This window comes from Odocoileus virginianus, unplaced genomic scaffold, assembly GCF_023699985.2.
Source record: "Odocoileus virginianus isolate 20LAN1187 ecotype Illinois unplaced genomic scaffold, Ovbor_1.2 Unplaced_Contig_2, whole genome shotgun sequence".
In the NCBI taxonomy this organism is placed as follows: domain Eukaryota; kingdom Metazoa; phylum Chordata; class Mammalia; order Artiodactyla; family Cervidae; genus Odocoileus; species Odocoileus virginianus.
In genome coordinates, this window is record NW_027224319.1 from 2,100,888 (window position 1) to 2,125,532 (window position 24,645).

The following is a 24,645-nucleotide window of genomic DNA, read 5'->3' on the forward strand; positions in this document are numbered from 1 at the left end:
GAGCAGCGCTTTGGGTGGGAAGACACCCTGGGGACTTTCCTTCTCCTGGGCGTCACTGCCTCTCCTCCCCTGTTGACCTGCACAGGCACCGCCCCTCCCACCACAGGCCCCAGACTTCAGGGAACCCCAAACATGCCTGCAGAAAAGTGACACTCTGACGGTGAGGTGCAGTCCCCCAGTCATCAGACCAGGCAACTTGGGGGTTCTGTCCAATGCCTGCAGCAATGCCACCCCCATCCCCGAAGCCCCCACCCAGCAAGCCTCTGGGAAGGCAAGAGAGGGAAAGGGAAGGCAAGAGAGGGAAAGTGACGACATGAGTGCAGCCGCTCCCCATCCCCTGGGATGGACGTAGAAAAGGCTGATCGGCCCCTGGCTTTGGCACAAGGATGGTCATCAGTAACAAGCTGCCCCATTCTCCTCAACAGATGGAAAGGAAGCAGGAGGCTGTGATCTTGCCCAACCCCATGTCCCTCTTTTCACAGGGAGAGGAACCCGGGTGAAGAGGGGGGACTCTGCTCTCTTGCACCAGACGGTGGGCCCCCTGTAGGGAAGGGGGTCTTGCTCATTCTACATACTGAGTATCTGACATGTATGCTTGTACTGGGTTCAGGACTTGGTCCAGTGTGGGCAAGGCCTCATTCCATAGCATGGATAAGCCCCAGGGAACAGGCAGAATGGTGACCTTTTCTAGACGTGTAAGTAGCCAGTGAAATCACCAAGCGGAGTTCTTCCATGACATACTTTGTTAATATGGGTTTCACTTTTTCCAAGGATAATCCCTTATTGCCACAATGTCGATTTACTTTAAACAATGACAAAAAATGTGCATCAACTGGTAATTAAACCCACCCAGACTGTTTTGGCCTTCCCCAATTTGGTGGGGAGGTGGGGAGGAGAGGATATTAAAATAGTTTTAAGAAGTGAAAAAAAAAATTAGTACCCTTTGCTTCTTCATGGTCTGGAACACGTACCCAATTGTAACTGGGTGGTATGGATACTCATCTCCTTTCATTTAGGAGCTGTCCTGCCTAGAACCCAGGGACTCTGGGATCTAAGTCCTTATTGGGTTGCTCAGCTGCCGTGTGGTCACAGGCAAGTGTCCCAGCCTCTCTGATCTGAGTCTCTCTGCCTGCCAAGAGGACGCTTTAGCTGGGGCACTGTGACTCTGCTGCCCTGTTCATGGGCTGCCCTCTCTCAGCACAAGGAGACAAGCTTTGCATGGGCTCTGAAGGTGGAGGAACCGTCAAAACCCTTACACACACTCAGCGTGCCTGTACACTCCATTGCCTGCCTTTCAGCCCCCAGAGCAGATAGAGAGCTGGCTCAGGGCTGCTCCCATCTCCCTTTCCATCCATGCTGAGCCCTTCCCGCAACACACCCAGCTAGTATTCAAAAACACTAGCTACATGGAGTGCTGTTCGCCTTTCCCTTTGGGGTCACTATCCTCATCTATGCACGAGACAATCAGCTATGACTACTGCTTTTTGGTGGAGCTACATGCATGGTGGTGCTGGAGAAGACTCTCCAGAGTCCCGTGGACTGCAAGGAGATCAAACCTGTCCATCCCAAAGGAAATCAACCCCGAAGATTCGTCGGAAGGACTGACGCTGAAGCTCCAATACTTTTGCTACCTGATGCGAAGAGCTGACTCACTGGCAAAGACTCTGATGCTGGGAAAGATTGAAGGTGGGAGGAGAAGGGGACGACAGAGGATTGGATGGCATACCAACTCGACGGCCATGACTTTGAGCAAACTCCAGGAGATAGTACAGGACAGGGAAACCTGGCATGCTGCAGTCCATAGGGTCACAAAGAGTCGGACGTGACTTAGTGATTGAACAACAACACAACAAATAACAAACATATCCATGTCTTGGCTGTTACTGACAGAGAAACAAAAATTATTACAGCTCACAGATCTGGTAAGCTGGAGGTTTTTAGACTTCTTGCTAAAGCAACAAAACATTTCTTTAAAAGCCAATATAGCTCTCCCTCTTACATTCATTCAGCAAACATTTATTGAGCTACTGTGTACCAGGAGCTTCTACGTCTTGCTAACCCCTTTCTACTGAATGTAGGATGATAAGGGTGGGAGGTCTTGGAACCCTTGATAAATGGGGTCACATGGTTTCTGGCTCTACTATTCAATTCTATCTTTGACTCATGCCTTTGGAGAGCCACAGACAGTATGTAAAAAAATAATAATACCATGGCCAGTGCTCCAGTAAGATCTTATTTATATAAACGTGCAGAGGGCTGAATTTGGCCAGAAGGTCATAGTTTGCCAACCCACACTCATGGAAAACTCAGGGCTCTCCAAGTCTATTTTGAAAACCATTCAGTGAATTCACCCTTTCATGTCATCTGTGGGGAACTGAGGCCCAGAAGGAGATAGAGAGAAGGAACTTGTCCAAGGTCACTCAGGACCAGAGGAAGAACCCAAAGCCCGACTCCCAGCTCCATCACTCCAAGTGGCCACGCTCCACAGAAGAGCCTTGCAGGTGAGTGCTGGCCAGGGACCCAGATGCTTTATTAAAGGGAAGAGCTGGTAGGTAACGGGAATGATTGGTGCAGATGGTCTGAATGGGGAACTGCCTGGCCTCACCTTGGTTCTTCTGCTCATAGGCATGCATGTGTCTGTGTGCACGTGTGTCTCTGTGCAGGGCTCCAAGGCTGGGAAAGACTGGGGGCAGGAGGAGAAGGGGGCAACAGAGGGTGAGATGGTTGGATGGCATCACCAACTCAAAGGACATGAGTCTGAGTAAACTCTGGGAGACAGTGAAGGACAGGGAAGTCTGGCGTGCTGCAGCCCGTGGGGTTGCAAAGAGTTGGAGACAACTTAGCAACTGAACAACATTAAGACTGTAGGTACCACAGTAGGGTTTTCACAAACTTTTCTGATCATCAGGGTGGTCATTGGAGTCTCTTAATAATATAGACGCCCACATGCCATCTCAGCCCCCCAACAATGCATCTCAACATGTGCCAAAGTATCTTGGGGATCAGCCAGGTTTGGAAGCTCTGGGAGATGCTTGGGACCAGCTGACCCTGAGGACCAGGAGAAGGAAGCCAATGAGCAGAGGAGAGAACAGGATGGCCGTCCTGGATCAAGGCAAAATTCATGGACTTAATAAAAATACACAGAACGGTGATTTCGGAAATGTGTTTTCCAAAACTGCTTCTTCAACTGAGCCCTTGGCATCAGAGGTTGGAGTTGGAGAGGCCAACCATCAGGAGCTCATTTCCTTCTTCCTAGGGATTCTGCCTTCAACTCAGGTGGCTGCTGTCAGCAGCCTGGTGGGGTCTGAGCCTCGGGGCCCTCACGGTGTGGCAAACTGAGACAGAAATGAACACACACGCTAGTGCCGCCATCCGCTTTAATCCACCATAATGAGCTATACCTGAGCTGCACAAACCAGGCCTCCTCAAATGTTCCCACCCCCACCTCCCTAACAGGAGGCAGCCTCAGCCGAGACAATAGACGTGACATCTGTGAATGAGAATATCTCCTGCCATATTAACAAACAAGAAATATCACAGCCATCAGCGATTTGGCCTCCAAATGTGAATGAGGGCTCCCTAAACTGCAACCCAGCAGATGCTGCCACCCCCAAGGTGACGGCTAAGGCACTGGGGGAATGCAAGAAGGTGAACGAGGAGATAGGATTGTCCCTAGACAGCTGAGGTCCACAGGAAAGGAATGAATTCAGTGAGCCCAGAAGCCTGCATCTTCCCATATATAGAATGGGAAATTCTTTAACTTGATATCTGATCTTCACTGTTCAGACTGCCTGCTCCCTTTGTTGCAAACTTGTATATAGCCTGACTTCCCCTCCTGCCTCCTTGGAGCAGTTTTCTCAGAGCTACTGAGATGCTGTCTCCCAGGCTTGGAGTCCTAAACATTCCCACCAAATAAAATAACTCTACTTTCAGGTTGTGATTATATTTTTCATTCGACACATCTCTTGCAAGTTTTGTGATCAGCTGAACACAGATTCTACACTCTACTCTGTAATCTGTGTTTGTTTTCACAGAAAAACGAGCACCTTCTCACCCACTGGGATATCTGTGAGTATGTTATTTCACATGTTGGAGCTACCAGGGGGCCCTCAAATAGCACTGAGCCCTGGGACCTGCCCCCAGAGCATTTGCTTTCATTGGTCTGGGTTGTGCTCTGGGTATCGGGATTTTCTAAAGCTCCCCAGGGCTTTCTAACAAGTGGTGGGGGTTGGAAAGACTTGATCCCCTAAGATGCTGTCTTCATCTCTTGTCTAACACCCTCAGGCACACACACCACCCCTGCCCACCTGGAGATGCTTCAGCATAAACAGTCCCACCCAGGATTCAGAATGGCTGATGCCTTTCCAAAGACAACTAACAGCTTGGCCAGGTCACCCCTTATTTTCTTTCTGTGAGCAAACCCCCCGCAAAGAAAATCGCCAAGACCCAGTTTCTCTCAGAACCACGGCTACAGAGATCTGTGTTCTCAGGTGGGGGAAAAAAAGTGTGTTTTTATTTTTACTGGCCTCTAACTGAGCAATTCCTTCAATTATGAATGCAGGCAGTAGACCACAGTCCAAGCAGCAGTATGCATACATGTGCTTAGTCGCTCAGCAGTGTCCAACTCTCTGAAACCCCAAAGACTGCAGCCTGCCAGGCTCCTCTGTCCATGGAATCCTCCAGGCAAGAATACTGGAGTGGGTTGCCATGCCCTTCTCCTGGAGATTTTCCTGACCTAGGGAATGTACCTGGGTCTCCTGGATTATAGGCGGATTCTCTATTGTCTGAGCCGCTAGGGAAACCCTGTTAGCAGTTGAAACCCCAGATATTTTCATATCATGGTATAGATACTTCCAAATACCATTTATGCTCATCATTGCTTTGAAATCATGCAAACTATTCATCATATGCTGGATCTTGCTACACTGTGCTGTGCTAAGTCACTTGCTACATGACTGTGTCACAAAATCTGTCTTTTCTCATGTTTTGGTGATTGTATTTCAATATATCTGACTCCCTGTTTTATGCATTGAGAAGTATGATTCTGAGAAGGAGGCCACAGACCTTCCAACTACTCGACGGGGCCACTGAGCCTCCATGGAGAAGCCTCCGTCGAGGTGGCGGCTGGCTGTGCACAGAGCCAGTGACTCTTACCTGTGGGTCGGAGAGCCGGGAGAGGTCGGGGTACAGGTAGAACTTGACGCCTTCGGAGGCCCCAGGCAACGTGACCCCTCGGATCAGGAGGATCAGCAGCATGACATAGGGGAACGTCGCGGTGACATACACCACCTGCCAGGAGAGGAGGGCAAGGGTCAAGAAGGGGTGATGGTGATGGGCAATGCAGCAGCTCCCCCCTCCACCACCTTCTTGCCAGCAGCAAGAGCCCTAACACACGTGTTCTCCCCTCAAGGCCAGATCTTGCAGTGAGCATCTCCTGAGAGTCCATGGGCGGTGTTGTATCAATGGTCCTCTCCAATCTTCTTCTGACTGGCACCGAAGAAAGAAATACATATGATACCACAACCCATACACACACAGAGCCAAGACAGGAAGTTTAGCAGACTTATGCTCATCTCGCATGTGTGATGGACTCTAAGACTTTTTATCAGATGGTTCCATTTGTAAAAAAAAAAAAAAGGTCATGATCCTTTAAATTCACGTCACACTTTACCAACGGGTCAAGACCCACATTTTTGAAAATCACTGCTCTTAACAGAAAATCAAGTTTTCATAGCCAAAGACAGGACAAAGCAGAGAAGGGAACGGGAAGGGGAGAGGAGGCTGGGGAGCTGCTGAGGGCGCTGTTTTCCTGGAATCAGTCCGGCACGGTCTGCCTGGAAGGAGGGGACTGATGAACCTGACTGGCCCCTGCAGCCCAAGGATGCTGTGCAAGAATCGGGGCAGGAAAGAGACAGACTCTTCCCCACGCGTCCCTGAGCAGGAGCAGCGTAGGAGGAGATGGCCACACCGTGACGGGTCGCGGGGGTTCCTGTCCACCCGGGGTTCCCTCCGCACTCAGTGACCGCTCCTGGTTGCAGTCGTCCTCCCACACATCTTCGCCTCCAGTCACTTGGCTCCTCTATTTAGAGCAGCAACTTGTTAACCTCTGGGGGCCGCAGACACTTCTGAGACTCTCCTGACAACTGTGGACAGGCTCCCCCTCTCCGTTCACAGATCATGCGCACCAGCTTTTGGATGGCCCAGAGGCCCCGATTCCTCAGGTAAAGGACCTACGTATGATCTTAATCCCTCCATCACTCTGGAGCCTCTCACCCCTTTGCAAGGTAGGGTTTCTTCTACCAGCGGCTCAGGCCTTCACTCCACTCATTTATTTACAGTATTTACTTACTCATCCCCCTACTCACTCACACCCGCCTGCAACACTCCTATGAACAGAGCACTGAGCTAGACTCCTCGATAAAGTGGGGGGTGGTCAAAGGATGAGGGTTTCTGTTCAAGAGTCTTCCCCACTGGTAAAAAAAAAAAAAGACAGACATGTATGTAGTAGATAAAGAAGCCACTGCATAACTGGGGGAACACAGAGGATGGTGAAGCACAGAGAAGCGAGTAGCTAACCTCAGGGACAGTCAGGGAGGGCTTCTCTAAGGAGGTGATCCAGCTGTTGACCCATAAAGGATGAAGAAGAGTTTCAGGACACAGGAAACGTGGAGAAAAGGAAGAAGGAACAAGTAAAATCCTACTGCACATGGACACTTTACACAGGACGATAGAAATGGCTATGTTTATTCACCACTTCCACATGCCAGTCATTCATTCTTCAGACAGTGATGACTATCCTCTTATTAGATATGAAGAAGGTATCTAGCATCCTAGATGCTAACTCAGGATGGCCCAGCTAAGGAATGACTGATGTGAATTTAGAAGGAGGCCTATGGTAAAGGTCATGACTTCAAGGTCATGTGATCAACCACTGGGCTGTGTATGTGACTCTCATGACAGCAATGCGAATTCAGTGTTATCTCCCCCATCTTTAGAGATGTGACTCTCAGAGAAGTCGAGTCATTTGGTTGGTAATTTTAACTCAGCCCTCAAAAATAAAAAAATAAGAACCATCTGGGGGTGGTGTCAACGGGTCCCACCATTGACACAACCTGGAAGGTTGGATAACCTCATCTAGACACTGTCCCCAACCTGCGGTGACCATGCCACCCTCAGGCTGCCCACAGTCCTGCCCCAGAGATTTTGGCATCCGTATTCAATCCACACGTCATGTAATCAACACAAACCATCTCTTGCCATCACAAACTGTAATCCAGGGAAGGTAAAAGCAAGTTAAATATATAATGAGAGACCAGCAGTCATTATTAGTAGTATAATAAAACATCCCAGGTTGCACTAGGGGTAAAGAATCTGCCTGCCAATGCAGGAGACGCAGGTTTGATCCCTGGGTCGGAAAGATCCCCTGGAGAAGGGAATGGCAACCCACTTCAGTATTCTTGCCTGGAGAATCCCATGGACAGAGGAGCCTGGTGGGCTACAGTTCATAGGGTTGTATACATATTACATACATAATAATAACAATAATAATAAGAAATTAGAGACCAGGTTCCTGCTCAGAGAGCAAGAGTGCTATATAATCTCCACCTCTCTTAGCACAATCTGTCTATCATAGATCTTCAGCATTTCAGATAAATGTTTGATTCTCCTGCCTTCAAAATGAAAGCCCCCTAGTCAACTAGCTTCTGTCTAGGAAGCTGGGGAGGCTAAACTCTATTGCTTTCATTGTATAATTCCCACTTCTGTTTCTGCTATATGGTGGAAGATTAATTATCCAGAATGCCTAGGGCCTGACTAATGATATTTCTGGAGCTTAATTCTCAATGCTCACTAAATCAGGGGGAAAAAAGTGTTACTATGTGAAACGTAAGAACAAAGGAAAATCATAGACATTTGTCCTTCAATTTGCGGGACCATCTTGGTGTGACTTGACATTCTGCTTATGCCCCGCCTGGTCTGTAGTGAGTGGACTGGGCCAATGGTGTGTCATGAGGTGTCACTTGTAAGCTGGCCACACGTACCTCTGGAGTGTCCTGGAAGCAGGAAGAGCGGACAGTCAGCACAGGGGCACGAGCTATGAAGTGGCCGATCATCATTCTGAAGCAACTCCAATGTTCAGAGTCCTAAATGGGTGCTCTGCTTCCACACAACATTTAGGAGAACTCGACTCCCTCCACTGGTACCCACACCCTCCTCTTCAACATTCATTTTGCAAAACCATAAGGGAAATAAAACATTCAGGTACAGTGCCCAAAGACCACAGTGTGGACAATGAGTCAGGCTGCCAAAGGAAACCGCTGGCTGGCAGGCGTTGGCTAGAACAATCCCTTTTGTAAGCCAAAGTTTGAGAGCCCAGAGTCAGGGTACAAAAGGTGGTTCAGGGGCATCATTACGTAATGGACGCAAGTGGAGAGTGCCATGAGAGGTGAGACGCAGTGCTGACCCAGCTCTCCTAAAAGGCCCTCCCAGTCTGTCTGTCCCCTCAGCCATTCCAGACACCTGAACATCACCTTTGATTTCTCCTGAGAGTAGCTACAGGCTGTCCAAACAGTATAGATCACGTCATCGAGAGCGCACCTGTAAATTGCCCATATGTGGCCACACCTTTCCCGTGGCCATGCCAGGTATCACTAATGGACCGCCATCCTCTGCAGAAAAGCCCGGATGCAGCCCCAGAACCCCCTGCGCAGGACTTGAGGCAGCACCACTCTTGCTTGGGACGAGACCTGCTATCTGCTCCCCTTGCTCTAGCCCATTTTTCACTCATGCCTTTGCCTTCCACTGTAGATCCTTAGTTCTGGCCCCAGAGTGGTAAGACCTGGTCTTGTGCTCAGTGAAACAACTGCTGGATGTGTGCACATGGATGAAGAACCTGGGGCCAAGAGCCCGCCGCAGCAGCGTGAAACCAGGACCAGTGGCTAGAGAGACAGGTTGGAGGGTCTCAGGAAGGGCTCTGGCCTTCTCCTGGCCAAGTCGGCGAGGCTGGAGCTGGGTCTCTGAGGTTCGGCAGGAACGGGAGAGGCCAGTCAGGTGGGGAAGGTGTGGAACCAGCTGAGGATGTGGACGCAAGCACAGACCTGGTCCCATGGGACGTCTAGGCACCTCCAGGTTGTCCCCTGGTGCTCAGGCTGGAGTCAGCCTTCTCACTTCCCTCCGCTTCCTCCACATTCCAGCAGTAGCATCAGGTCCTGCCAACCTGACCACCAATTGTATTCTGAAGCTACACCCCCGCCTTCATCCCTGTCATCAGGGCCCCTCATCACCGTTCTTCTCAGCCATGTGACAGCCCCATTCGGTGGCCCGAGGTTTACAAAGCAGACTCTGGCGTGTGTCTTCCTGCTTCCCCGAGCCCAACCCCCAGCCACACAACCCAGGCTGTGGTATACAGAGCCGAGTACTGGGCTCCGAGTCAGGGACCCCGCGCTCCAGCCCTGGCACTGCCCCCATTTGCCGTGCGGCTCAACCAGTCTCCATGCCCCACCCCCGCCACTCTGCTCTCAGCTGTGCCAGGCCCCTCGCTGCTGGGGCACAGGCCAGGCCTCCTGCAGGCCTCCCTGCCTTTTCATGCCTCCCTTTGTCCGATCGTCCACCCCCAGCTCCTGGGCCACCCACGGTGTCAGTCCTGGGTATGCCCAGCTCCCCACGGCTCTGAGGGCCCCTCAAAGTCAGGGGCCCTGCCTTCCAGCTGTGATGTCCTGGTCCCATTACTGTCCCCGTTAGGCAGGGGGGCGCCAACAGTGGGTTGGAAGTTCCTTGGTCTCACGTCAGGGGCTGCCTGATTCACTAGAAACCACGCCATGTGCCATGTCTTCCTCGACCCCCACTCACATCCACACCCACTCATGCCTGCATCCTCTCAGCACCAGAGCTGTTCTCTTGTCAGCTGCTTAACTTACTATCATGTAAGTTTAAGATTCTAAAATGCAAGTTCCACAAAAAAGGGGAGTTTCATCTTTTCCTTTCCCACAGTGCCCAGGCCAGCCTATGTCACACACAACAAGCTCAAAAGACATCTGTGAGAGAAACAAATCAGCAGGCTGATACCTGAACCCTGAGGTTAGATGTGGGTCTTCAGAACAGCTCCTCTGCTCTGTCCACTGGAAATGCTAGATCCACACAAAATGGGGTTCAGAAAACTGCACTGGATTTTAAGGAGTGTTCATGGCTTCCCTGATGGCTGAGCGGGTAAAGAATCTGCCTGCAACGCAGGAGACACAGTAGATAAAGGTTCAATTCCTGGGTCTGGGAGATCCCCTGGAGGAAGGCATGGCAACCCACTCCAGTGTTCTTGCCTGAAGAATCCCATGGACAGAGGAGCCTGGCGGGCTACAGTCCACAGGGTTGCAAAGAGTCAGATACGACTGACTGACTAAGCGCGCATATACACACACACACACAAGGATAAGGGAACCACAGTAGATGTGGCTTTAATAGACAGACCAGGTCAACGATGAAGGGCTAAGACGCTCAGGTGCAGAATTCAGTTTCACTGTGTCTGAGGCCCTAGGAGCCGTCTGGAAGAGCCAAGCAGGGCACAGGCATTATGCTAAATGATACAGGATCTGGTGACGGACAAAAATAAGGTCACTGACAAGGTACCAGTTTGGCCTGCAGTTCCTGGCCGCTGTCAGCAGTGGTGTGGACCCGGAGAGGTGGGCGTGGGGGAAGGGGGGGGACTCAGCTGTCAGACTACTTGGACCTCTGAAAGGAGACTCCTGACCAAAGCACACCCTTGGATTAAGAAAGAGGTTTTTTTTTTTTTTTTTAACTATTGTTTAATTTCCTTTCAGCAGGTCAAGTCCTACTGAATATAAAGGTTAGCACAATTGGTGGTAATTATAGTGTATCCTGTTTTAATTGACTCTAATTGCTCATTTGCATTCTAATACTGGAATTGTGGGGTGTTTTCTCCCTACTTCCAGGACACAGCTATTTATTTCATGACGGGGAGGGCACTGTGTAATCACTGAGAATGCCATGAAAGTTCAGAAGGGCTGTCCCTTCACTGGACTCAGCTAGAAGCATCAATCAAAAGGCACTGAGCAAGAAGGCTGGTGTGGAGGCAGGGACCCAAGACCACAGGGTCAGAAGATACAATTTGCAGGGCAGTGTAGGCAAGTTACACACCCTCTCTGGGCTGGCATTTTACATGGACAGTGAGGCAGGGGTAAGCTAATCTAAAGTGCAATCACTCTTAACATCTTCTCAATTTTTTTTTCTTTTGCTATATAAAGGTATCACCTTTATTTTCTTAATATCTTCTATACATCAATATTCTCTCTTGCATTAAATAAATATTATAAGAAAACTGTGATTTTTTTCACCATAAACTGAAAATCTTTATCTCTTACCACAAACAGAAGGTAAAAGCAAAAATAAATGCAATGAAGATAAAATGTGATTAAATTCTAGCCAAAGGCTCTGAGTCTGTGCTGTATTCTCAGTTCAAAAGCAAGACTAGCAAGTGTCAGAGAGTTACTAAAATAGCTAAAAAACTTACTGCACTTTTTGCCTTAAGACACATGAAAAGGGAACAATGTGTCATTACATGATGGGATGTTCTTTAATCAGGGTTCATGCATCACTAAAACCAACCTGCAGACCTCCAGGAGAAAGAGCCCTTCCCATATCCCTGAGAAAGACAGACAGATGATCGCTGAGGTCCATTCTAGCAACTACAGTGTTTTCTAGAACACAACCCTTTTCAAAGGACCAGGAGGACTCCTGGGAGCTCTCCAGGGTCCTGATTCTGACTTGCGCTGAACCATCCTTGAGCCAGCTACCTGCAGCTTGGGAGACACTGAGGTTAACTGAGCACCGACCCCGGTGCCTGAGATATGTCGCAGAAGATCTTTAAGTGATCTGCATACTACTTGAATAAGTTCTATCCTCATTTTGCAGAAGAAGGAAAAACAGATGCTTGACAGAGAACTGTTTTGTTCCTAGTCACAGAGCAAGAAGAGATAAGAAAGCCTTCCTCAGTGATCAATGCAAAGAAATAGAGGAAAACAATAGAATGGGGAAGACTAGAGATTGCTTCAAGAAAATTAGAGATACCAAGGGAACATTTCATGCAAAGATGAGCACAATAAAGGACAGAAACAGTATGGACCTAACAGAAGCAGAAGACATTAAAAATAGGTGGCAAGAATACACAGAAGAACTATATAAAAAAGATCTTAATGACTCAGATAACCACGATGGTGTGATCACTCACCTAGAGCCAGACATCCTGGAGTCTGAAGTCAAGTGGGCCTTAGGAAGCATCACAACGAACAAAGCTAGTGGAGGTGATGGAATTCTGGCTGAGCTATTTCAAATCCTAAAAGATGCTGTTAAGGTGCTAGCACTCAATATGCTAGCAACCTGGAAAACTCAGCAGTGACCACAGGACTGGAAAAGATCAGTTTTCATTCCAATCCCAAAGAAAGGCAATGCCAAAGAATGTTCAAACTACTGCACAACTGCACTCATCTCACATGCTAGCAAAGTAATACTCAAAATTCTCCAAGCTAGGCTTCAACAGTACATGAACTGAGAACTTCCAGATGTTCAAGCTGAATTTAGAAAAGGCAGAGGAACTCAGAGATCAAATTGCCAACATCCATTCAATCTTCAAAAAAGCAAGAGTTCCAGAAAAACATCTATTTCTGCTTTATTGATGCCAAAGCCTTTGACTGTGTGGATCACAACAAACTGTGGAAAATTCTTCAAGAGATGGAAATACCAGACCACCTACCTGCCTCCTGAGAAATCTGTATGCAGGTCAAGAAGCAACAGTTAGAACCAGACATGGAACAACAGACTGGTTCCAAATTGGGAAAGGAGTACATCAAGGTTGTATATTGTCACCCTGCTTATTTAACTTATATGCAGAGTACATCATGCAAAATGCCAGGCTGGATGAAGCACAAGCTGGAATCAAGACTGCCGGGAGAAATATCAATAACCTCAGATATGCAGATGACACCACCCTTATGGCAGAAAGTGAAGAGGAACTAAAGAGCCTCTTGATGAAAGTGAAAGAGGAGAGTGAAAAAGCTGGCTTAAAACTCAACATTCAAAAAATGAAGATCATGGCAATCCGGTCCCATCACTTCATGGCAAATAGATGGGGAAACAATGGAAACAGTGACAGACTTTATTTTCTTGGGTTCCAAAATCACTGCAGATGGTGACTGCAGCCATGAAATTAAAAGATGCTCACTCCTTAAGAAAAGCCATGACCAACCTAGACAGCATAATAAAAAGCAGAGACATTACTTTGCCAACAAAGGTCTGCCTAATCAAAGCTATGATTTTTCCAGTAGTCATGTATGGATGCGAGAGTTGGGCTATAAAGAAAGTTGAGCACCGAGGAATTGATGTTTTTGAACTGTGGTGTTGGAGAAGACTCTTGAGAGGGCCTTGGACTATAAGGAGATCCAACGAGTCCACCATAGAGGAGATCAGTCCTGAATATTCATTGGAAGGACTGATGCTGAAGCTGAAACTCCAATACTTTGGCCACCTGTTGTGAAGAACTGACTCACTGGAAAAGACCCTGATACTGGGAAAGACTGAAGGCAGGAGGAGAAGGGGATGACAGAGGATGAGATGGTCAGACGGCATCACGGACTTGATGGACACAAGTTTGAGCAAGCTCCAGGAATTGGTGATGAACAGGAAAGCCTGGCGTGCTGCAATCATGGGGTTGCAAAGAGTCGAGCATGACTGAGTGACTGACTTGAACTGTAGAGAACAGAGCTGTCGTCGGTGATCAGCAGCCTGCCTTCTCTAGCACGGGTGCCAGGCTCTCTGCCGCAAACCTGGCCACACAATACCGTCCTGTTCTCAACTTTGTGCTCCTCTGTCTGTCCTCTAATCTCAAGGGTCCATCTTGCCTGACTCTGGGCAGCAGCTCATTATCAGCTACCCCAAACTGGGAAACACTGTGGTAGCCTAGCCCCCATCTCCCTTTCCTTCCAGCCAGACTTGCCTCTGTGTCTGGGGTATATCTGCACATCCCGTATGATTGGAAAGCACAGTATTGAACATTCAATCCTAAGAGAACCACTGCTTTGCACACCAACAGACTTTTCCCAGCTTGGGATTCTGAGAGAGTACTACCTGAATTCCCCTGAGAGAACACTACAGCAGGTGCCAAACAGTCTAGCAGAACCACCACTGAGATGCTATCGATCTCCAGGAACAAGATGCCAGGAAGATGAGAATCTGAAAAGGGAGGTCACCAGAGACACACCTCTTCTCTTCCCCAGTTTCAGAGATGTTCTTAGACCATTCTAACAGAAAGAGTAAATGAAGAAATACAACATTCCCTCTGTTTCAAGTAACCAAATTCTAAATAGGTACAGGAAAGGATGCTTTAAAAAGAAAAGAATGAAGGTATTCACTCTTCAAGGAGGTAACAGTCTTTTGGTGGTGGTGCTTTAGTCCCTCAGTCCTGTCTAACTCTTTGTGACTGTAGCCCACCAGGCTTCTCTGTCCATGCGATTTCCCAGGCAAGAATACTGGAATGGTTGCCATTTTCTTCTCCAGGGGATCTTCCCAACCCAGGGATTGAACCCAAGTCTCCTGCATTGGCAGGCAGATTCTTTACCACTGAGCCACCAGGAAGCCTGACAGTCCTTTAGCAGTATAGCAATATTTCCATGAGGAAACATGCTGTTCTTTGCAGCCAAGTTGCTTGGGTGAAGCTTATGGTGAGAAATTTGCGGAGACTTCTCAGATCCTGACCTCAAAATGCCACTCCCAGCCCTGGTGAGGTCAAGATGGAAGGATTCGCTCAACATCTAATGTCATCTTCAGGGTTGGGACACTGTGGGCAAGAAACCTAACCTCTTAGGAGACCAGGGGAATAGTGTTAGTCTTACTTCTTGCTGATGGTTGGGACCAAAAAGATCACCTTCACCCACGGCCTATTTTGACCTTGAAATTCCCCGGCTTTATTATTCTGTAGTCAGGGACATCCTGGTTGAAAGCAGAAGGCTCAAGAGGGAAAGTGCTGAGTGGGGACAAATGGAAGATCAGGAGATACCAAGTAAAGATATAATGATGGGAAAAATAATTACTGATGGCTCTACATTCTAATGGCGGGAAGTGAAGAGGAACTAAAGAACCTCTTGATGACGGTGAAAGAGGAGAGGGAAAAAGCTTGATTAAAACACAACACTTAAAAAACTAAGATCATAGCATCCAGTCCCATCACTTCATGGCAAATAGATGGGGGAAAAAGTGGAAGCAGTGACAGATTTTATTTTCTTGGACTTCAAAATCACTGCAGATGGTGACTACAGCCATAAAATTAAAAGATGCTCTCTCCTTGGAAAGAAAGCTATGACAAACTTAGACAGCATATTAAAACACAGAGACATCACTTTGCCAGCAAAGGCCCATATAGTCAAAGCTACAGTTTTTCTAGTAGTCATGTATGGGTATGAAAGCTGGACCACAGAGAAGGCTGAATGCTGAAGAATTGATGCTTTCCAATTGTGGTGCTAGAGAAGACTCTTGAGAGTTCCTTGGACAGCAAGATCAAACCAGTCCATCCTAAAGGAAATCAACCCTGAATATTCATTGGACTGATGCTGAAGCTCCATTACTTTGGCCACCTGATGCGAAGAGCCAACTCACTGGAAAAGACCCTGAGGCTGGGAAAGACTGAAGGCAAAAGGAGAAGGGGGTGGCAGAGGATGAGATGTTTAGATAGCATCACTGACTCAATGGACATGAATAGAAGCAAACTCTGGGAGATGATGAAGGACGGGGAAGCCTGGAGTGTTGCAGTTCATGGGGTCGCACAGAGTTGGACATGACTGAGCGACTGAGTACAACTACATGCATTACTCTAATTCTCAAAGATGAAAACTAGTATCATCATTTCTGTTGTACAGAGGTGGAAATGGAGGCACGCAAATTTGAGTATTTGACCCACAGTTGCTCAGCTAGAAAAAGGTAGGATTCAAGTTCAGATCCACCCACCTCCAAAGCCTGACACTCAGCCACTACCTAGACCCAAGGGGAGTTCAGGTACAGCCTCATCTCACACCAGGTCTCCGTGTGCTATGTGAACAAACCCTGCACTTCCCCATGTGCAAGCCTCTCCTTCTGTCATTCCCTTCACCAGGAAGGTCCTGTTCCCCTTCTGAAGTCATCAAAACCTTGCCAGCCTTCAAGACCAGTTCAACAACTGTGTCTTCCAGGACTCAGCATGAAGCCACCCAGGCAGGAAGACAAGGCTCCGTCCCAGCCTGCAGCACACTGGCTGACACGGCACACAGGTATGGGATCAGGGCATCCCTCCACAGGGTAAATTCCCTGGTGGCTCAGATGGTTAAGAAGCCACTGCAATGTAGGAGACCCAGGTCCAATCCCTGGGTCGGGAAGATCCTCTGGAGAAGGGAATGGCTAGCCACTCCAGTATTCTTGCCTGAAGAATCCCATGGACAGAGGATCCTGGCAGGCTATGGTCCATGGGGTTGCAAAGAATCAGACACAATTGAGTGACTAACACTTTCACTTTTCCAGGAAAACCAAGTGCAAAACCTAACCTGTGGCACTGTCTACATCTGTGACTGATCTGGGGCAAGCTGTATGTATTTCAAGGGCTTGATATTCTCCTCTGTGAAGTGGGAACAATAATAAAGCAGGTTCTCAAGACCATGGAACGTGGCTATGAGTTCCCACCTCCCTCGGGAACTAGCATCTCCACCACAGCGGGCACAGTGGCCCTTAGTCAACACCTCTCAGGCCTCCTCTCTCTACTGAGCTCTTTTCTCATTCTACCCTCTCCTGCACCTGCCTCTTCCCGTACTGAGCCGTATCTCCGCAGTTCTGACTGCTTCTCACAGAGGCCCATGAAAGCTCTAAACAGGTGGCGAATGAGCACACTCGAATCCCAATAACCCAGCAAGGATGACTGGAACAGAATAGGACAGACTCCCATGAGACTACAGTGGGCTTTCGGTGCAAACAGGCTCTGTTCTTGCCCAAGCCTCTCCATCTGAGTGTGAAGGACTTTCTGTCCAGCTCAATTCACCAGCCGTTTTGTAAGCCCCCCTGGGTGCCAGCTGCTGGGCTGGTCTCGGAGATTATGCTGGTGAATGAGCCAGCCCCAGACAGTGACTGTCGTGACAACAGACCATTCAGTGGATGGTAATGGGAGCTGAGGGACATATGGAGGCAACTCAGGTGGCAGTGGCATTCCTAGGGAGGTCCTCCTGGAGCTGGGCTTTAAAGGGGGAATGGGCTTCCCTGTTGCTCCAAGGACTCTGCACCTACAATGTGCTTTGCGAGTAAATTCCTTAGAGCAAGAAGAGTGAGCACCCAGGGAGCTTCAGCCTAGGAAGAACCGCACCTCTAGGAAAGAAACAAGATCTTCACGAGGACAGGGAAGCTGGGCCTGGAGCAAACAAGAGACTTGAAGAACAACGACATGCATGAAGATGGCTGAGCCCAATTCAAGTCCTTGTCCACAGGACATCTAAAAAAAAAAATTACTGGAAGGGAGTCTGGTGTTAAGCCTATTTCATGGTGAATTAAGATTAGTGAGAGAGTCAATGCTATTGATTTTTATATAGCTCCACCGTGAAGACCACAAAAATGAAAACAAACTCCCAGAATAGTCCAAATGACATAAATATTCCATGCAGTGCCCAGCCAAGCTTCCACCAGCATTAGGAGCTATTATTTACTGCCTGGAAAACACATTGGTGCCTTGGCTAATAATGATTTAAACACCATCCATCTCCCTTGGACTAGAAGGCTGCTGTCGCCATGGCGACCAAGGGCACCATGAAAACACACCCTTAAGTCCCGGACAGGGCTCTACAGGTGCAGGGAGGCTGTTGGGCCAGAAATACCACTCTGTGTCCTCTTCCTGTAATCTCCAACACGCTTTTGGTGATGGAGGGGAGAGGAAAGCACCCATGCTCGGGGGCTGTGTCTTAGCCAGAAAAGCAACATGCTGCCTGCGTCCTTTAAACATCACCTGTTCGCTGAGACAGACTGCCTCCCGTCTATCCCGCAGGCCACTGCCTGGGGGCGCTCCTGGGCCCCTCCTCAGGCATCCTGAGCAACACAGGTCCCTCCCAGACCACCTGCAGTAGCCATAACATGCTCCTTCCAAAACAGCTTCATTTGCTAAAAAAAACAATCTACGTTGCCTCCTGTTCTTGACTCAGGTGCCTTGTCTCCCACCTCTCCACCCAGAGGCCACCCCCAAGGACACCAGGGGCCCCCATTAAGTCAAGTCTAATAGCTTCTTAGCCTTTGTCTTTCTCCCACTTCCCAACTTAAACACTTCCCCCCATTAGAAAGTTTCTGCTTTCCTGCTTCCTTTCCTCGTGATTTTTTAAAAGTCATTTATAGGTTCATTTTCTCACACATTCTTTCCATCAGCTAATCAACCAGTCGGCCAGTTTTGATCAGCATCTGTTATGTGCCAGACACTGCAGTGGGCACAGTGGGTGCAAAGGTAGATGGGGACTGAGCCCTGCCCTCTAGTTGTTCTGGTGGCTGCTGGCTGTGTCTGCAGATTTCTAAGCTGCTTTCCGGAAGACCAGCCTCCTCCCATGTCTGTTCTTTCTCTACGCGCTCCCGTGGCTTTTCTTACCTACTCCTACGGAGGGCTTCCCCAGTAGCTCGGTGGTCAAGAATCCACCTACAATGCAGGAGATGCAGGAGACATGGGTTTGATCCCTGGGTCAGGAAGATGCCCTGGAGGAGGGCATGGCAACCCACTCCAGTATCCTTGCCTGGAGAATCCCCATGGACAGAGGAGCCTGGTGGGCTATAGTCCATAGAGTTGCAAAGAGTCAGACACAACTGAAGCGATTGAGCACACACACATGGTTTTCAGAGCTACTGATGCACATGTGGTCTTCAGTGTCTCTCACCAGCCCAGTGGTATCTCTTGAGTTTAAGACCCATATTTTCAACTCCCTTTTCTGTACATCTACTTGGATTTCCTGTCTAAAATCCCACATGCTCAAAATAAAAAATATCACTTTCTCCCCCGATCTGTTCCTCCCTCTGTGTCTCTTTCTTGGATAACAGTGTCACCTACATGACAACCTCACTGCATCCTCTTTGAGTCCAGCTTCTGAATTCAAATGAATAAAGCCTTTGAAAGGAAGAGAGATACACAGTCGGGGTCCACTGCCCTTCATCCCTTCACAGCCCTCCGCAGGCATGGCCAGCTGCAGGGGGCCCTCCCTCTCCTGCTCCCCTCCAGCCCCCCTCCTAGCCTTCTCTACTCCCCTATCTCTCAGCTCCCAAAGTCCCATATCCTTTGCTGTTATTCAGTTGCTAAGTTGTGTTCAACTCTTTGTGACCCATGGACTGCAGCATGCCAGGCTTCCCTGTCCTCTCCCAGAGTTTGCTCAAACTCATGTCCATTGATTCAGTGATGCCATCCAACCATCTCATCCTCTGTCACCCCCTTCTCCCTGCCTTCAGTCTTTCCCAGCATCAGGGTCTTTTCCAGTGAGTTGGCTCTTTGCATCAGGTGGCCAAAGTACTGGAGCTTCAGCTTCAGCATCAGTCCTTCCAATGAATATTCAGGGTTGATTTCCTTTAGGATGGACTGGTTTGATCTCCTTGCAGTCCAAGGGACTCTCAAGAGTCTTCTCCAGCACCACAATTTGAAAGCATCAATTCTTCGGTGCTCAGCCTTCTTTATGGTCCAACTCTCACATCCATACATGACTACTGAAAAAAACCATAGTTTTGACTAGACGGACCTTACCTTCATCCTTCTCTTGAATTCTTTCCCTAGGTATTCCACCTGTTCCCAGAGCTCCAATTCCATCAGCTCTAAGATGCATGCATTTAGCACTATTCACCTTATTATCTCTGAAATCAGGATGCCACCCCTTTGAATAGAAGGGACTGGGGTCAGAGCTGATCCTATTATCACTACTTCGGCTGAGTTATGGGCTCACTGGCTCACTGGGCTAAAATATTTTAAATAAATTTAAATCAATTGGTGTTTGAAGGTTTACAATGTCTTTTTTTAAAAGATCACACTGTGTTTCAGAGACAAGGGGTGAAAGTTGATACTGTGAAAGAAATATAAATCATTATAGAGAAACGATCACACATTTTCTCGCAAAGAAACAACCAAGTACTTCATGGATCTGAGAAGATACCCACCAGCAGATGAAGCTGGATCACACTGTTAGTGCAGCACATGCGAACTGATCACTATGGCACCTCAAACTACATACCTGCAGACCGGAGAACCTGACGATTCTTTTAGGAGGGATAAAGAATTTTCAAAGCAACAAGAGTCTGGTGTGGTATCTCACATGTCACAGGGGGTAACCAATGTCAAGACAATGTAGAGCAGATTAACTAGTAGTGTTTCTGCTTCTGATGTTCATTCTTCTTAATTGGGCACATTAGGTACATTCTGGTATATAAGATCAGCTTCCCTGGTGGCTCAGACTTAGGTAAAGAATCTGCATGCAAGATGGAAAACCTGGGTTTTATCCCTGGGTCAGGAAGATCCCTTGGAGATGGCAGTGGCTACCAACTCCAGCATTCTTGGGGGTTCCCTGGAGTCTCAGAAAGTAAAGAATCCGTCTGCAAGGTGGGAAACCTGGGTTTGATCCCTAGGTTGGGAAGATCCCCTGGAGAAGGGCATGGCAACTCACTCCAGTATTCTGGCCTGGAGAATTCTGTGGACAGAGGAGCCTAGCAGGCTACAGTCCATGGGGTTGCAAAGAGTTGGACACGACTGAGTGACCATAACGGTGCAACTCAGATCAGGTGAAATGTGGCATGTCAGAAGTTTCTCATCTTTTAGGGGACACAGGCCCTTTCAAAATCAGATGATAGCTATGGACTCACACCCTAGCAAAGTGTACTTATTCTCATGACCCCATGATTTTCACACAATTCCAAGAGGCTCGGGGGCTTCTTGAAGCATCTCTGGGTCCCAGGTAAAGAAATCCAAACATGAAAGCTGATGACTCCCCTCCACATCCCTCTCTCTGCAGTGCTCCAGGCTTCTCATCCACCACCTAGACATCCCTACTTGCAGCCTCAGAGGCATTGAAAGCCTAATGGGTCCCCAAAGAGAGGCACCTCTCCCCCAACTCCAGCCGCAGCTCTCCCCACTCCGACACCACCCTGACCCACCACTAGCACCACCAAGCACGGCCACTCAAGCCAGGAAGCAGCCTGGGCCTCTCCAGCCCCTACACCCTCTTCATTAAGGCACCGGGACTGGATGGATGGATTCTGACGCTTGCATATTTCCCACACCACCCGCTTCTCTCCTCAAAGCTGCCACCACCTCCTCCCGAATGACCACCACATGGAATCCAACCTTGGCCTCTGTGCACCCACTCCCCACGCCGCAACCACAGTGGCCTTTCTGTAAAGAAATCCTGGCCAGGACACCCCCCTAGGTTAAGCCCTTTGTGGCATTCCACTGCTCTCACCTTATTATGAGGCTTGCCTACAAGCCTTTCCCAAGCCACCACCCCCCCACCCCCGCCACTCCAGCCTGTCTCTTTCTGTCCCCTTTCAAGGCCTGTGCACTGGCCGCTCTGAACCGCTTTCTGTTCCTCTCCTGAGCCACGACCCTCATCCCGTCCACTCTCTGTACCAGCCTGTGTAGTCCACAGGGACCACATCTTAGATATTTGCCTCTCTGTCTCCAGGACTCACCAGGGTGCCTGTAATCCAGTAGGTGTTTAATTAATGCATGTTGAAGTAATCCTAGGGCACATAGGTCCACAAAACACGAACTCAGTAATAAATGCTCTGGTGAGACAGAGAAACAGAGATGGTTCTGGTCCCAGCTCTGGGGCCTTAAGCAGGTTATGGCACTTCTTCAAGCCCCAGTGTGCACATCCAGGAAATGTGAATGAAAACATCGACTTCATAGGATGGTTGTGAAGCTTAAAGAATTTAATACAAGTTGGCGGTTGCTGCAAAAGCAGTATTGTCCTCTAAAGGGCCACCAGGAGACATATAAGGCTGCTGTGCATGCATGCTTAGTTGCTTCAGTCATGTCCAACTCTTGGTGACCCCATGGAGAGTAGCCCACCAGGCTCCTCTGTCCATGGGTATTCTCCAGGCAAGAACAGTAGAGTGGGTTGCCATGCCCAGGGGATCTTTCCACCCAGGGATCGAACCTGCATCTCTTGCATCTCCTGCACTGGAGGTGGATTCTTTACCTGCCAAGGAATTGGGGAAGCCCAAGGGCTACTTTAGGTGACCATAGAGACTGAGGCTCAGCATTTAATGACCAAGGAAAGCTGGCAATCCTACATGCATGGGCACAGTCGCTCACAACAGTACTGCCCTGTTTCTCAGGATTTCCAAATGTGCCACCAGACACTCACGTGTATAGTTTATAATAATTTTTTGGCCATGCCACACAGCATGTATTGGGATCTTAGTCCCTCGACTAGGGGTCAAACCTGCACCCCTCTGCATTGGAAACTTGGAGTCTTAAACACTGGCACACAAGGGAAGTCCTGCTTATAATTATTAAGCCTAGAATCTAACTCTGTTTTATATATAACCTCAAAGTATATTTCACCTCATTTTAATAGAAACTGCATGTTCCAGAAATGCGATTTACCATATGAATGGAAAGTGGACTGTGCTGTCTTTAATTCTGTGCTTTACCAAATGTTATCCATCATTTCAGAAAATCATGTCACTACTGGCAATGCCACTGGTGGAACCCAAGTGGCCAGTGCTGCCTCTTCCTATCAGTCTACGCTTGTGGTTGTGGCATTCGTAGTGATTCTATCATAATGTAGTGCTCAGTTCTTATTTCAAGATGTAAACTGCAGAGGAAAAGAACCGACAACATTCTGTGGAACCTCGGCTCTCCCATCTCATAGTCAAATGCAATCACACCGGCGTGGTGCCCGCCCCTGTCGAGTCTGGCATGTTTGTACCTGAGCGTTTACATGTTGAAATACAAGTTGTTTTAGTATATGTTGCTTCCTTTCTGCTCGTCCTTTAAAATATAGTAGGGGTATTCTATAGATTTTCTTGGACTTACCTGGGCTGGTAGATTATTGATGACCTGCATTTCTAGGTGGTAAGGGGGCAGTATTACAAACCCCATTATCAACAAGAGTGCTGGGTCTATCCACAGGGGTCATAAAGGCTGTGGTGCCAGGGTGGGCATGGAGTCAGCACCGGCTTCCTGGTGTCGATATGATAACCACCAGAGTACTGCGCCAGTCAAACTGTGACACAACATGGTTGTGATTCAGGACCACGGTCGTGTCTGGCTTCCGCAGAGTGAGTCACCATCTGCTGCTATGTTCTCACGAGGTGGGGTGGGGGGTCTTGTTCACTGTCTGTTGTGGGGAGAGCTGCTGTCAGTCAGGAAGGAAGAGAGAAGCTGCCCAGCACAGACAGCAGTGCAACGCCTGTCAGTGACCCCTCCACTCTCCAGTACGCCCCTGCCCAAGACTCTCAAGGGCTTCTTCCCCAGTGGCTCAGCAGTGAAGACTCTGCCTGCAGTGCAGGAGATGTGGGAAACATGGGTTCGATTCCAGGGCTGGGAAGATCCCCTAGAGGAGGGAAATGGCTACCGACTCCAGTATTCTTGCCTAGAGAATACTGGACAGAATCCCATGGACAGAGGAGCCTGGTGGGCTACACAGTCCATAGGGTTGCAAAGACTCAGACATGACTGAGTGACTGAGCGCACACAAGAATGCACAAGACTGTCAATGGCTCCCCACTGTCCTCGGGACCTAGTCTAGCCCAAGCCTGGAGCCTGGCCCAGCCCATCATCTCCCAGCCTCCACGGCCACCCCTGACGCCTCTTCTCCTTACACCTGGAAGGCACAGCCCTGCCCTCCACATGGCTGTCTTCCAACATGATGCTCACATCTCCTCCCAGGAGGCCTTTCCAGAATGCTGTGGTCCACAGCAACTTCCTTATTCAAACTGCATCCCAGCAATGACTGGGCCATCATCTATCCAGTGGTCCCCAACCTTTTTGGCACCAGGGACTGGTTTCATGGAAGACAGTTTTTCCATGGACCTGGGGAAGGGGGATGGTTTCAGGATGATTCAAGCATATTACATTTATTGTGCACTTTATTTCTAATTTTGCCGCTGATCTGACAGGAGGTACCATTCTGTGGCCTAGAGGTTGGGGCCCCCGTGATCTATACTACAAAAATCCTGTTATTATCAAGTGAATGAATCCAGTCTTACTGCCCCACTAGACTGAAACCTCTTTGAAGTTGGGGAATGGGTTTATAGAACTTGTAAGCCATAAAAGAAAAACAACTGCAATTCATGTGTTTACTGTGTGACAGGCAGGTAATTCACAGGCATCACCTCACTCAAGGTCTAGAGCAACCCAATGAGATGTGTGCACCGAGGACCCTGCAGTGAAGGCCGAGGAAGCAGCTCCAAGGCAAAGAAAGGCGCACGCCCAAGGTCACGCTGGAGGCAGGGCTGTGCCGCACATGCTCTGCGCCTGGCTCTGCTCTCCCCCACCTGCCTCCCCGTCTCCCACCAACAGTGCTGGGCAAGTGGCGCACACTCAGGCTGGCGTCAGGTGGAGGCTCACTTACTGAAGGCTCTGCATTCACTGGTGGGGAGAACCCTGACTGGGGAGCCACCTAGGCA

General features: G+C 48.8%; 1 protein-coding gene across 3 annotated transcripts in view; it reads right to left on the reverse strand.

The window, feature by feature from the left end:
• The window catches only part of SLC6A11 (solute carrier family 6 member 11), a 127,052-nt gene that overhangs the window by 59,535 nt on the left and 42,872 nt on the right, over positions 1–24,645 (reverse strand). For all 3 annotated transcript variants that reach the window (XM_070463337.1, XM_020872554.2, XM_070463336.1), the window contains exon 6: positions 5,155–5,289. In XM_070463337.1, the coding sequence (XP_070319438.1) occupies positions 5,155–5,289 (135 nt within the window). The remainder of the gene's footprint in view (positions 1–5,154; positions 5,290–24,645) is intronic.